This window comes from Cnephaeus nilssonii, assembly GCF_951640355.1.
Source record: "Cnephaeus nilssonii genome assembly, chromosome: 18".
In the NCBI taxonomy this organism is placed as follows: Eukaryota; Metazoa; Chordata; class Mammalia; order Chiroptera; family Vespertilionidae; genus Cnephaeus; species Cnephaeus nilssonii.
Genome location: NC_137089.1, coordinates 691,815 through 704,897, shown reverse-complemented (window position 1 = coordinate 704,897; position 13,083 = coordinate 691,815). Strand labels below are relative to the sequence as shown.

General features: G+C 70.4%; 1 protein-coding gene across 1 annotated transcript; it reads right to left on the bottom strand.

Moving 5' to 3' along the window:
* Positions 1-9,558: 9,558 nt before the first annotated feature.
* Positions 9,559-10,602, bottom strand: MAFA (MAF bZIP transcription factor A; the record flags this gene model as incomplete). The annotated part of the gene is made up of 1 exon (XM_079796661.1): positions 9,559-10,602. One exon carries the CDS (start codon positions 10,600-10,602, stop codon positions 9,559-9,561), a length of 1,044 nt encoding a protein of 347 aa, XP_079652787.1.
* Positions 10,603-13,083: the final 2,481 nt, after the last annotated feature.

The window sequence follows — 13,083 nt, the reverse complement described above, 5'->3', positions numbered from 1 at the left end:
TTTGAGGAGACAGAGATGCAGCTGGAATTAAATTTGTTTCAAGGAAAGAGCAGTGGCCTCCGAGGTTTCAAAATGAGGCCGCGCAGGCCGGTTGAGCGACGACCTAAGAACCAGGAGGTCAGGGGTCAATTCCTGGTCAAGGGCACATGCCCAGGTTGCAGGCTGATCCCCAGTGGATGATTCTCATCATTGATGCCTCTCTCTCTCTCTCTCTCTCTCTCTCTCTCTCTCCCCCTTCCCCCTGAAATCAATAAAATGTATTAAAAAAAAAAGAAAAAATAAGTGAAAGAAGGCCATACCCAGAGCCCCTCTCAGCCCCACCCCTGGCTGCAGGGCGGTAACAGGGTCCCCTCAGATGATGGGTGATTCCCGGCCGGGCGGTGTCCCCATCACAGCCGCGGGCAGAGGGACGCCCCCTCGGATGAGGCTCCGGACCCTCAGCAGCAGCCCCCCTGCCTCTCCCCTCAGCGCTCGCCCCGCCCAAGGGTGACCCCAGGGACACTGCCACCTCCTCCAGGGCCAGGGGCCACCCTCTGGGCACCCTCCGCGTCCCAGGCCCCACCCGCCCCCTTGCCCACAGCACCCGGCCAGGGCCGCCCGCTGCCGGGGGGAGGGGTGTGGGGGAGGGGCCTGGGTCTCCGCTGTGCACCGGGCCCCCCTCCCCCACGGCCCACAGCACCCCGCCCAGGGGGCCCCACAGTGCTCACAGCACCCATGCCTGCCCTGCAGCCCTAGAGCCATCCCACAGGGGCCAGGCCACTGTCCTGGGACCCACGTGCCCTGCGGGTCCCCGCAGACACGCCAGCAGCCTGCCCTCCACCCCACACCCACACCCTCACCCACACCCACACCCACACCCTCACCCTCACCCACACCCACACCCACACCCACACCCTCACCCTCACCCACACCCACACCCACACCCACACCCTCACCCTCACCCACACCCACACCCACACCCTCACCCACACCCTCACCCACACCCACACCCCTCACCCTCACCCACACCCACACCCTCACCCACACCCACACCCACACCCTCACCCTCACCCACACCACACCCACACCCACACCCACACCCTCACCCTCACCCACACCCACACCCTCACCCACACCCACACCCTCACCCACACCACACCCACACCCTCACCCACACCCACACCCACACCCACACCCTCACCCTCACCCCACACCCACACCCTCACCACACCCACACCCTCACCCACACCCACACCCACACCCACACCCTCACACACACCCACACCCTCACCCTCACCCACACCCACACCCACACCCACACCCTCACCCACACCCTCACCCACACCCTCACCCTCACCCTCACCCACACCCTCACCCACACCCTCACCCTCACCCACACCCACACCCACACCCTCACCCTCACCCACACCCACACCCTCACCCACACCCACACCCACACCCTCACCCTCACCCACACCCACACCCTCACCCTCACCCACACCCACCCTCACCCTCACCCTCACCACACCCACACCCACACCCACACCCACACCCACACCCTCACCCACACCCACACCCTCACACACACCCACACCCACACCCTCACACACACCCACACCCTCACCCTCACCCACACCCACACCCACACCCTCACCCACACCCTCACCCACACCCTCACCCTCACCCTCACCCACACCCTCACCCACACCCTCACCCTCACCCACACCCACACCCACACCCTCACCCACACCCTCACCCACACCCTCACACACACCCTCACCCTCACCCTCACCCACACCCACACCCACACCCACACCCACACCCTCACCCACACCCTCACCCTCACCCTCACCCTCACCCTCACCCTCACCCTCACCCTCACCCTCACCCACACCCTCACCCACACCCTCACCCACACCCTCACCCACACCCTCACCCACCCCAGCCTTCCTCCCTCCTTACCGCCTTCCCACCCTAACGGCTGTCACCGTGACCCGTGGGACCGGCGTCGGTGCAGAGGGCTCCGGCCGGCAGGCCGCGTGTCCAGGTGCCCATCGGCCTGTGGCTGCGTGGGGTGGAGGAGGGGAAGGGGGGGGCCCGGGGTCACAGGTGGGCCAGGACCCTGAAGGGGGCAAGAGTGCTCGGCCGAGGCCAGGACGCCAGGGCCGGCCGGAGGCTCAGGACAGGAGTCCCCAGGAAGGAGTGGGCTCTGCCCCAGACCGGCCCACGGCCCACGGCGGCCTTCGGGCTGCGATGCCAAGGGGGCGCGGAGCGGCCAGAGCCCACGTGTCGAGGCGGTCAGAGAGGACAGCGGGGCCTGGGCCCGGGGCTGGGGTTGCAGGGGGAGCCGCAGAGAGAGACGGAGGGGATGCAGAGGCCAGAGGGGGCGGGTGCTGGGTGCGGCCGCAGCCGGTGGGCAGGGCAGGGCCGGAGCGGAGGGAGCAGGCCCCCAGGAGAGCCGTGCTCACTGCCAAGGCTGCCCTTCACCCTCCTTCAGTCTCCATCAAGCCGCTAATTAGCATCCTGACCACTCAATTAATTAGGCTGCACGCGCTTAATTATAGCCGAGTGTCTGCGGGGGTGGGGCGGCGCTCTCAGCCTGCTCCCCGGGCCCCCCGGAGGCGAGGTTTATTGACCAGAAAAGACGTGTGAAGAGACCCTGGCCACGGCAGCGGGTGGGGTGCGGGATGAACAGAGGGAGGCCAGCAGGAGGCCCTCCGTCCTGGGGCGCGCCCTCACCCTCCGCCCGCCTCGCCAGGCCCCTGGAAGGGAGCCCCCCTCTGGCCTCCACGTGTCCCCCTGGGCCACCTTCCCGGAGGCTGAGCTGGTGTCCAGGCAGGGTGGGCGGTGGCCTGGACCCCTCCCTGGAGGCCACACCCCTGCCGCCCTCCTCTCTGGGAGCCTGTGTGTGGGACTAGGCTCCTCCCCGCAGCCTCTGTCTCAGGCCCCCGGGGCCTGGAGTGCGGGACGCCCCTGCCCCCCACCTGTCTGGTCATGCTGTTCACCTCACTACCTGTTCTTCCTGACCCCCACCCAGCGGCCGGGCACAGGCCTCTCGGAAAACCCAGCCCAGACACCTCCCTGTTCACTGCTTCAGGGGCAAACAGCCAATTTGGCACTTGTGTTTCTCAGAAATTCACGAGGTTGATGATGGTGATGGTGGTGGAGGTCATGGTGGTGGTGGTGATGGTGGGGGTGATGGTGGTGGTGGTGGTGATGGTAGGGGTGGAGGTGTTGGTGGTGATGGTGGTGGAGGTGATGATGATGATGGTGATGGTGGAGGTGATGGTGGAGGTGATGGTGATGGTGGGGGTGATGGAGGTGGAGGTGGTGGTGACGGTGGGGGTGATGGTGATGGAGGTGATGGGGGTGGAGGTGGTGGTGGAGGTGTTGGTGGTGATGGTGGTGGAGGTGATGGTGGTGGTGGAGGTGATGGTGATGGTGGTGGAGGTGATGGGGGTGGAGGTGGTGGTGGAGGTGTTGGTGGTGATGGTGGGGGTGACAGACTTGAATCACATGTGCCCAGTGAGTCTGAAGGAAGCCCCCGTGTCTGGGGAGGGCAGGGCGGGGTGTAGGCCCCAGGGAACGGGGGTCCTCAGAGAGAGCCCGGGGACTCTGGGTTCCTGTGTCTCCTGAGACCCGGCCTGACCTCTGACCTCTCCCCAGCCTGGCACTCAGGCGCACCGTCGGGCCGGCACTGCTGGAGGCCGCCGGGCCCTCTGCCCAGCTGGGTCTGGCTGGTGCTGCCGGGACCTGGGGAGACAAGCTGGGGAGGGAAGAGCGGCCACGCTGGGCGGGCGGGCGGGGCGGCAGGGCAGCCGGACGGGGCCCCAAGGACAGGCCCTTTGGGGAACCAGAGGCCCAGCCAGACCCAGATGGGAGCCGCCAGAGGGAGGCGTGGGGTGCTCTGTCCCGGGGTGTGAGCCCCATCCGGGCGCTGGGGGGGCCCCGCGGCCTGCGTCCCGACACAAGCCCAGGGGGACCCCGCCGGCTGCTGGGCTGGGGCCGGTGCCAGGCCGCGGGCAGAGCGACCTGGGCTGAGAGGCCGCGGGCCCTGTGCCCCCCCCCTCCGTGGGCACCGGAGTCAGACACAATTCCTCACGCCGCGGCCTAATTACCGCAGACAGCCATCAGAGGGAAATGATCGTCAACGTGAAATTAGCGGACAGCGAGGCAATGAGGAAGGAAAAGTGCTGACCCGCCGCCGTGCCCATGGGGGCAAGAAGGGGGAGGCAGCGGCACCCGTTTACCGGCCTGACGCCCTCCCTGCCGCCCTCCCTGCCGCCTGCAGCCCCTCCCCCGCTGGCCCGGCCGCCTGGCCCCCAGGGAAAGCGCGGGAGCGGGAGAGGCCTCAGCCCGGGCTGGGGGGGGGGGTGTGAGACTGGGGGGCACGGGGACCGCGACGGGGGAGGGAGCGGACCCGCACGCAGTGGCCAGTGGGCCTGCCCGGCCCGCGGCTCTGGCCCAGGTGGCACCGCAGCGGGCGTGGGGCCGAGGACGGGCCAGGGGGGGTTGTTGGCGGCTGAGGGGCCGAGCGGCTGACTGGGGGTGGCAGCCGCCCGCCGGGGAGAGGCGGTGCCCAGGGCCGGGCTCAGGGAGGGAGGTCGGTCCCCACCCCCCACCCCCCCATGATGGGCCGGCTCCTGCGACCCCCCCTCCCCCCAGAAAACCCTGCTTGTGGCCTCTGCCCGGCCGCAGCTTCCGGCCCTCGGGCCCTGGAGGACGGGCGGGATCTTAGCGGAGCCCAGGGAGCCCCTTTGGGGCGGGTCACTGCCCAGACTCTGCTCCTCCCACAGGGCGGACCCCCACCTGGAGCAGGAGGTGGGGGGCGGGGGAGGAAGGGAGGAGATGGGGGAGAGGGAGGATAGGGCGGGGAGTGGAGCGCCCCAAGCCACCCCCTGCACCCGGCTGGCCCTGCCCCTCCCCCCACCTCACCACCTGTCAGGTCGGATGCCACCGGCTGCCCCCCACTTCTCTGCGCCCCCAGCCCTCCATTGCGGGACGCGGAGCCTGTGATGCGTGTGGCAGGCTGTGTGCTGTGGGGCCGGGCCCATGTGCGCTGGAGGGAGTGGTCCGGGTGTGGGTGCGGGCTCACGCCCTCTGCCCTCCGCCCTCTGCCCTCTGCGAGTCCGGCCTGCGCACCCGCCTCACCCTCTCCCACCTCCTGCCGCACCTCCACTCTCCCTGCCCCTCCTGCCTTCCCACCTCATGCACACCCTCCCCCCACCCCTGAGGGACCCCCCTCCCGGCTTCTCTCCCGCACCCCCAGGTCCAGCCTCCCTCAGGTCCGCTCCTCCCGCTACCCCCCCCCCCAGGCCCCTCTACCTGCTCTGCTTTTATTTTCATTTTTTAAAATACATTTTATTGATTTCAGAGAGGAAGAGAGAGAAACATCAGTGATGAGAATCGTTGATGGGCTGCCTCCTACGCCCCCCACTGGGGATGGAGCCTGCAACCCGGGCCTGTGCCCTGGACGGGGATTGAACCCCGGACCCTTCAGGCCGCAGGCCGACGCTCTATCCACTGAGCCACGCTGGCCTGGCTACCTGCTCTTCTTTTAGCAAAACTCCCCCTAAAGTGATCTAGGTGACCACACCCACTGCCCGCCCAGGCTGTGGGGTCAGGGGTCAGGAGGGGCCCAGGCCGCGGGGTCAGGGGTCAGGAGGGGCCCAGGCTGTGGGGTCAGGGGTCAGGAGGGGCCCAGGCTCCCTAGCCCTCTGGCGGTCGGCTGGCAGTGTCCTGTACCCTGGGGCGCAGGCCTGCACCCTCTCATGGGTGGGCCTAGGGGTGCTGCCTGCCCCCCACCTGAGGGCACCACAGTGGCCCCGCCCAGCCCTGCCCACCTCCCTCTCGCTGTGCCTGCCCCTCCCCAGGGCCCCCTCCCAGGCCCCCTCCCTCCCCTCAGCTCCCACACCTCGGGGACCCCCCCGGGGGAGCTCTGTCCCTGGGGTGGCCAGTGTGCCCCCTCCTAGGCCCTTGGCACACGGTAGGTTCCCGTGAATGAAGGCGGACCCTCCTGGACCCTGGGGCGGGGGCGGGGGGCTCCTTGGAGGGCTGGGCCCAGGCCCCCTTCCCCGCACCCTGGCAGGGCCTCCGGAACGCTGACCAGGCAGCTGGGCCCTTCCCTGTGCCCACGCGGCCCCTCGAGCCCGCTTCCTCCCCTGGGTCAGTCCCCGGGCCTGGGCCAGAGTCCCACGGCCACGCCAAGGCTGGTGGTTTGACCCTTCCTTGGGGCCCAGGAGAAGGGGTCCCCCAGGCTCCTGCCTGTCGGGTGGAGGTCACGGGCCTGTTCTCAGGGGCCGGACCGAGGGGCAGAACCTGTCCCGTTCCCTGTGCCCTTCCAGCCCAGCCCAGCCCGACAGGCCCAGCTCCGGGCGGAACCCACGGGGCCCCAGCTCAGCGCTGGGTGATGGTCCCCACTGAGGCGTGGCTGGGGGACGGCTGGGGGACGAGGGGACCCCTCCGACCTGAAGGGCATGGGCCCTTGCTGGGGCACTGAGGACCCGGGGCCAGAGTCCCCCCAGCTGTGCTGTGTGCCTGGGGGTGGGGGCCCTGTCGAAGTGGGGCGAGGCCCCGCTGGTGCTCTGTGGGCAGGAGCTGCTGGCCTTGGGCCTTGGGCTCAGGGTGCCGGGCCTGGGGGCTGGGAGCCGGCAGCTGGTGTGGGGTGGCCTGGCCCCCACCCTGGGAATCCAGGAACAGAGTACAGCTCGGGGGGCGGGCGTGGGAGTGACCTCCGTCCTGGCTGGGGCGGTGGTGGGCGGCTGCGCTGCGGACACGTGTGTGGGAGCCTGGCGTGTGCACGCCTGTGTGCATGTGGCCCTGTCGCCTCCCAGGTCATGTGACCCCTGAGCCCTCTCCGCCCACCCACCTGGGCCTGACCTGCAGAGGGGCGGCTCTGTCTCAGCCCCCCCCCCATGTGAAACCCCAGCCCTCCTCACGCCCAGACCCCTGGCGTCGCCAGCTCCCTGCGTGGCTACTGTCTGCCTCCCTCGGGCGGGCGCACTGGTCCAGGCTGGGCCCTCCCTCTCCCTCCGCTGGTCAGGAAAAGAGAAGGCCCTCAACCTGAATGTAGTGACCAGGGGCGCAGAGGCGGGGGGAGGGGTGCGGGGTGCGGATCCTGTCAGCACAGGTCCCGGAGCCCCTCACCGGACAGACCTGGGAGTGCACAGGGCCAGGGGCAGCCCTGCCAGGACTGATGGGGCGGGATGGGGCCTTAGTGCTGAGCAGGCTGCCCGGCCCCAGCCCCCCCCCCGCCCCAGGCCCCGCCCCGCCCCAGGCCCCACTGCCTTACCCCAGGCTCCCCCCCCCCCCCCCCCCCCCCCCCCCCCCCGCTGCCCTGCCAGCTCCCTCCCAGACCCATGGGCCCAGGGGGCTCCTGGCTGGGCATCTTGGTGCCGCCTCTGTCCACACTCCTGAGGCCCCTGTCTCCAGTCCCTGGGTCCCTGTCCCCTGGCCCACGAGTTCTCAGGCCTCCAGTTCTCACGAAGCCCCGCCCCCGGCCCAGCCCAGCCCCAGCCGCCCGGCGGAGGGGAGGGAGGCCCGGGGCTGCCCGGAGGCGGTGGAGGCTCAGCGGGCACCTGGCAGCAGAGGAGCAAGACGGGCTCGCTCTGCACTCTGGGCGGGCCCGCCTTCCCAAGTTGGCTGTTCGGCCACAAGTCCGTCCGTGGGTCCCCCAACGCCCAGAGGAGGCCTCCCCGCCTCCCGCAGCGAGTGAGTCCTCAACCTCCCCAGGTCTCTCCTGGGGGAACTGGGGGGGGGGGGCAGAGGAAAAGGGGGCGGCGGGACGTGAGGATAAACTGGACGAGGAGGAGGTGAAGCCGCAGCCAGGCGGGCCCAGGCGCACAGCAGCTCCCTCCCCAAACCCACTCGCGCGTTCTCTTCAGGAGGAAGGCCCCGACCCCCGACCCCCGACCCCTGCGGCGGCGACGGTGGAAACTAAGGACGCAAACCGGAGCCGGAGGGCCTGCTGCGCCCGTGCCCCGCCGTGGCGTCCAGGGCTGAGCCGGCGGCCGCCTGCGGTGCTGGGACCGGCGGGGTCACCCCGCAGCCCCCCCCCCCCCCCCCCCCCCCCAGCACACAGCTCCCCGCGGGCGGGCTCAGGGCGGACCTGGGTTTATTCCCAAGCGCAGCCCCGCCTTGGCTCCGCGGCTCCGACGGAGACAAGAAAACAAACTTTGGCGACGCTCACGGAGAACTGGGGAGCGCCCGGAGCCCTTCTCCCCAAAGTGCCGCCGCGGGGTCACCAGCTCCGTCCTCTGTGAAGGGAGGTCAGTCACACGCTGCAGCCACCCCGTCTCCGTGCCGGCTGTCCGGGCCTTGCCTTTGGGGGACGGAGGCCGGGCCCCCTCTTCAGATGGGAGGCGCCAGGCTCGGGATCTGGGGGCAGCGCTGGACACCAGGACACCAGGCACTGCACGGGGGTCACCGCCCAGGGCGCCCCAGCGGCCGCGGCTTCTCCCCGCTCTCCTCGCCCAGAGCGGAGGCGGGGCGCAGGCCAGGGTCCCCTTCTTCTGACGGGGGAGACGCGACAGAAAGGAAACCAGCGGCTCCAGCGACTCGTTTTGGACCTCAGCGGGTTTATTGTTCGTCCCCCTCTTTCCGCAGTTCCCGAGCGAATGAAGGGACCCGACAGCCCAAACTTGGAGCGAGGAGTGGCCTTGCCTCGCGCTCCCAACGCGCAGGAGCCAGGACCGCGGGCCTCCCCACCCTCCCGCTCGTCCAAAAAGGTCAGGCTTAAAAAAATACCCCACAAACGAAACGAAACAACTTAAATGAAAATAGAAACACTTCTTTTCACCCACCCCCATGCCAGGAGGTTCAGGCCAAAACCTCCTCTTAAAATGGTTTTTCTGCCAGAAACGCTGTCATTCTTTTTTCTCTTTCATTTCTCTTGAAGGTTAAATAAGATGCATTTCCCCTGGTGCATAGAGAACGCGCAGCGCGGGTCCGAGCCTCCCTCCCCCCTCCCCAGGGCAGCAGGACTGGGTGCAGCCCAGGGCTCCTGGGCCTCCATCTCCCAGGGACAGGGCGGGGCGGGGGACGGGCGGGGCGGGGCGGGGGACAGGCGGGCGGACGGGCGGGCGGGCGGCACATGCTGGGAACGCGGACGTCCAAGGGAGACCCCGGCGGGCAGGAGCGAGCCTCTTCGGGGCCTTCTTTTCTAATCACCGAGCGAAATAAATATAAATACGTCGAAAACAAGACCGCTTCAAACGGAGTCGTAAAAAAGGGCGAGGACAGGAGGCGAAGGAGAGACGAAGGAGGGCGGGTTCCCCGGACCGGACCGCGGCCCCTCGGCGGACGGCGGCGTCGGGGCGGAGACCGCGCCCATGCGTGCACGTGCGGCCCCCAGGGAAGGCCGACCCCGAGCCCCTTTCCTGGAAATCACTGCGCACCCCCCGCGGAGGAGCCGCGGCCGGGCCGGTGCGCGGGGCGAGGGGGCCGCCGCCCTCGGACCTGGAGCGGGTGCCCGGGGCTGGCCCGCAGCGGCGGCGCTGACTCCGGGCGGCCTCGCGTCCTAGTCCCGGCCCGCGGGGTCTGAGCCTCTCCCGGCGGCGGCGGCGCGGGCTCCGGCCCGAGTCACAGGAAGAAGTCGGGCGCGCCCTTGGCCCCGCCGGGCCCGGCCTGCGGCGGCGAGGACGCCCGCGGGAAGCCGGGCCCGCCCGCGCCCCCGGAGCCGCCGCGGCCCGCCAGCTTCTCGTACTTCTCCTTGTACAGGTCCCGCTCCTTGGCCAGGCGCCCCACCTCCAGCTGCAGCTGCTCCACCTGGCCCTGCAGCTGGCACTTCTCGCTCTCCAGGATGTGCCGCTGCTGCACGCGCTTGAAGCGGCACGACTGCGCGTAGCCGCGGTTCTTGAGCGTGCGCCGCTTCTGCTTCAGCCGGATCACCTCCTCCTTGCTGACGCCGCGCAGCTGCCGGTTCAGCTCGCGCACCGACATGGACACCAGCTGGTCGTCGGAGAAGCGCTCCTCCAGGCGCACGTGGTGGCCCGCGCCGCCGTGGTGGTGGTGGTGGTGGTGGTGGTGGGCCGCGTGGTGGTGGGCGCCGTGGTGCGCGCCGTGGGGGTGGCCGGCGCCCACGTTCCCCGCGCCGCCGCCGCCGCCGCTCGCGAAGCCCTGGCCCCGGAAGGCCTCGTAGGCCGCCGCGGCTGCCGGGTGGTGCGCGCCGTGGTGCCCGGCGTGCTGGCCGCTGCCGATGAGCGCCTCCACCGCGTCCTCGGGCGTCAGGCTGAGCGCCTCGGGGTTCAGGTGGTGCTGGTAGCCGCTCATCCAGTACAGATCCTCCAGCGCCGGCTTCCCCGAGGCGCCCCCGACGGCGCCGGGACCCGCGCTCGCCGCGCCCGGGGCGCCCCCGGCCTGCGCTGCGTTGCCGCTGCCCGCTGCGCCGCCGCCGCCCCCGGCGCCCGGGCTGGGTGCGCAGAAGCTGGGCGAGGAGGGCACGGAGGAGCAGGGCGTGCTGAGCGGCGTCGAGGACAACGAGCCGGGAGGCAGGCGGTGGCAGAAACGCTCGGCCTCGGGGGGTTCCTTCTTCACCTCGAACTTCATCAGGTCGAAGTCGTTGACGTACTCGATGGCCAGCGGGCTACTGGGCAGCTCGGCGCCCATCGCCAGCTCCGCGGCCATCGCCCGGGGCCCGGCCCCGCCCGGCCGTGCCCCAAAGGAGGGCGTGGGGGGGCGTGGGCCTCTCCCCGCCTCCGATCCCCACGGGCACTGGGTCCCGGCGGGGCGGCAGGGACGGTCAGCTCCCGGCTGCCGCGCTTAGGCGCGTGTGTAAAAGTTTCGCGCGCAGTCAACTCAGCCTCGGCGGCTGGGGACACGCCGGCTGGGTCCTTGGGCGGCTCGGGCCGCGAGCGCGCCCAGGTCACCGCGGGCGCAGGCCAGCCGCGCTCCCGTCCCCACTCGGGTGCCCGGGCAGGTGGCCGGGCGGCTGGCGGGGCGGCCGCCGCCTGGGGCTGCTGGGAGTCCCCCGCGCTCCGCCCGCGCTCGGCCGGCCCCGCCTCCAAGGCCGAGCGCCGCACCGAGCACTCCCCTTTTATAGAGCCCGGCGCCCGGGCCCGCCTCCCTGGGAGGGGCGCGCGCCCTCGGGCCAATAGGAGTCCCAGCCCCGCCGCCCTCATTTGCCTATCCCCATGGCAACCCGGATCCCAGCTGTCAATCTCCTGCGGGGAACAGCTGTGGGAAAGGGTGGTGACGGGCCGCGGGCTGGAGGAGGAGTAGGGCCCTCTGGTGGCCACCGCGGGGCACTGCAGCGGCAGGGGGCCGCGGGGGCGCGAGGCAGAGGGCCGCCGGGTGTGGGCACCGGTTTGCGGCCTCTGGGCCCTCGCGTCTGCGACGGGGCGGCCGGGGAGTCTCGGGGAGCAGAAGATGCCCCTTGTTGCCTCGGTCCCCCCACCACCCCGCTGGCCGTGACCCAGCTGCCCCTTCCCGGCACTGCCCGGCTGGCGGGAGGCCGCGTCCCGCGGCTGGCGTGGCCGTGCGGGGTCCGGAGGGCTCTGCGCGGAGCGCGCGGTTCAGGCGGGTTCAGGAACTCAGTCAACCAAGTTTTACCCAGGCGGCGGGACCCAGGGGTGCGGACAGGTGGGGAGGGCACCGCCGAGGGGGTGCTCCGGGGAGAGGGTGCGGGCACAGAGGGGCCGGTGCTCCAGGGACAGGGCGGGGCCCGCGGCTGAGGGGCTGGGCTCGGGAATTGGGAACCCCGGGCCCCAGCTGCCCACCAGGCGGGGTCTGGAGCAGGGCGCGGGGCGGGGCCTGGCGGGCACGGGACCGAGGTTTGAAGGTGCAGTCGGTGGCCCAGGGCTCGGGACAGCGGAAAGGGCAGTGGAGCCAGGGGTGCCCTAGCGGGTGAAGGTCCCTGACCCCGCCCCCCAGGGTCAATGGGGCCTGACCCAGAGTGACCCCTCCCCGTTCTCTCTCCTGCTGTCAGGTGACTGTAAAAAGGCAATGCTAACGCCAAGCATTTATGGTAAGAAGCAAAGTGTGGAAGGACGCGGGCAGACCAACCTGTGCCCGGGCATTCAGCTACCAGAGCTCGTTCCTTGTTCTGGTTCGAACGTCTGTAATTTATAACAAAAATGTCCCACAACTGGGGCTGAAACCCACGCCTAATACACCACGGGTGGCCCAGCCCCGTGTTAGTGGGCCTCTGTGCCTTCTCTACTGCCCCCACACCCTGCAGGGGGGGCGGGGACCCCCCAGGAATGGCCCAGCGAAGCGGGGGGCAGGATGGAGCCCCAGGCCAGGTGTTTAGACTCCAGGACACAGGTTGCCAGAAGCATCACAGGGTTTGGGGGAGGCCTCTGGACTCAGAGGAGCGAAGCGTTTGCCTGTCGGCCGGCCGGGGAGAGGCTGGCGCCGGGCTGCTGGGCCAGGCAGGGGTGGGTCCAAGCCCAGGAGGATGCTGGGGTGGAGGAGCCCAACCCCAGGGCCCACCTGGGTCTCCTCCCAGCTCCTGGTCTCCAGCTGAGGGCACGGACCACCCCCCCTCATGATGGGCTCTGTGGCCCGCCCCCCCAGTCTGCCCAAGTGCCTCCCCTTGTCCTGAGAGGTCACGCTGGCAGCTGCGGCCAGGGCAGGCTTGGGGACCAGAGCCCCCCGAGGTCCTTGAGGCCCGTGCTCAGCTACCACCAAGACAGCGGCCCCCACGGTCCGCCCCGAAACGTGATGTGCAAGGAGCTCCGCCAGGAAGGGCTGTGCTGCGCAGCGGCCTGGGTGGTGGTGGTGGGGGGGGGGCGGGGAGGGCATGTGGGTCCCTGGGAGGCAGCTCCTGAGCTGGGGCAAGGGGTTGCCTGCGGCCACCTGCGTGGACGTTGTGACAGGAAGCTGCACGCCTCTCCTCACCGCACTTCCTCCCCAGGCATTGCCTCCTGGGCACAGTGGCCACAGGGCCAGCGCCCGCCCACCTGGGAGCCCGCTGTACGCCCGCCGCCATTCTGGGGGTGAGCACTCAGCAGCCATGGTGGGGGAGGCAGGGAGTGCCCCTCCCCAGTCCACGCCTCCTCCAGTCCCACACCTGGAGTCATCTGTCCTCCGGGCCCAGCGCCTCTGCCCTGCCCATGGCCCCCCGGGCACCTTGCCGCTCCAAGACCAAAGGCCCCAGGTGCCCAA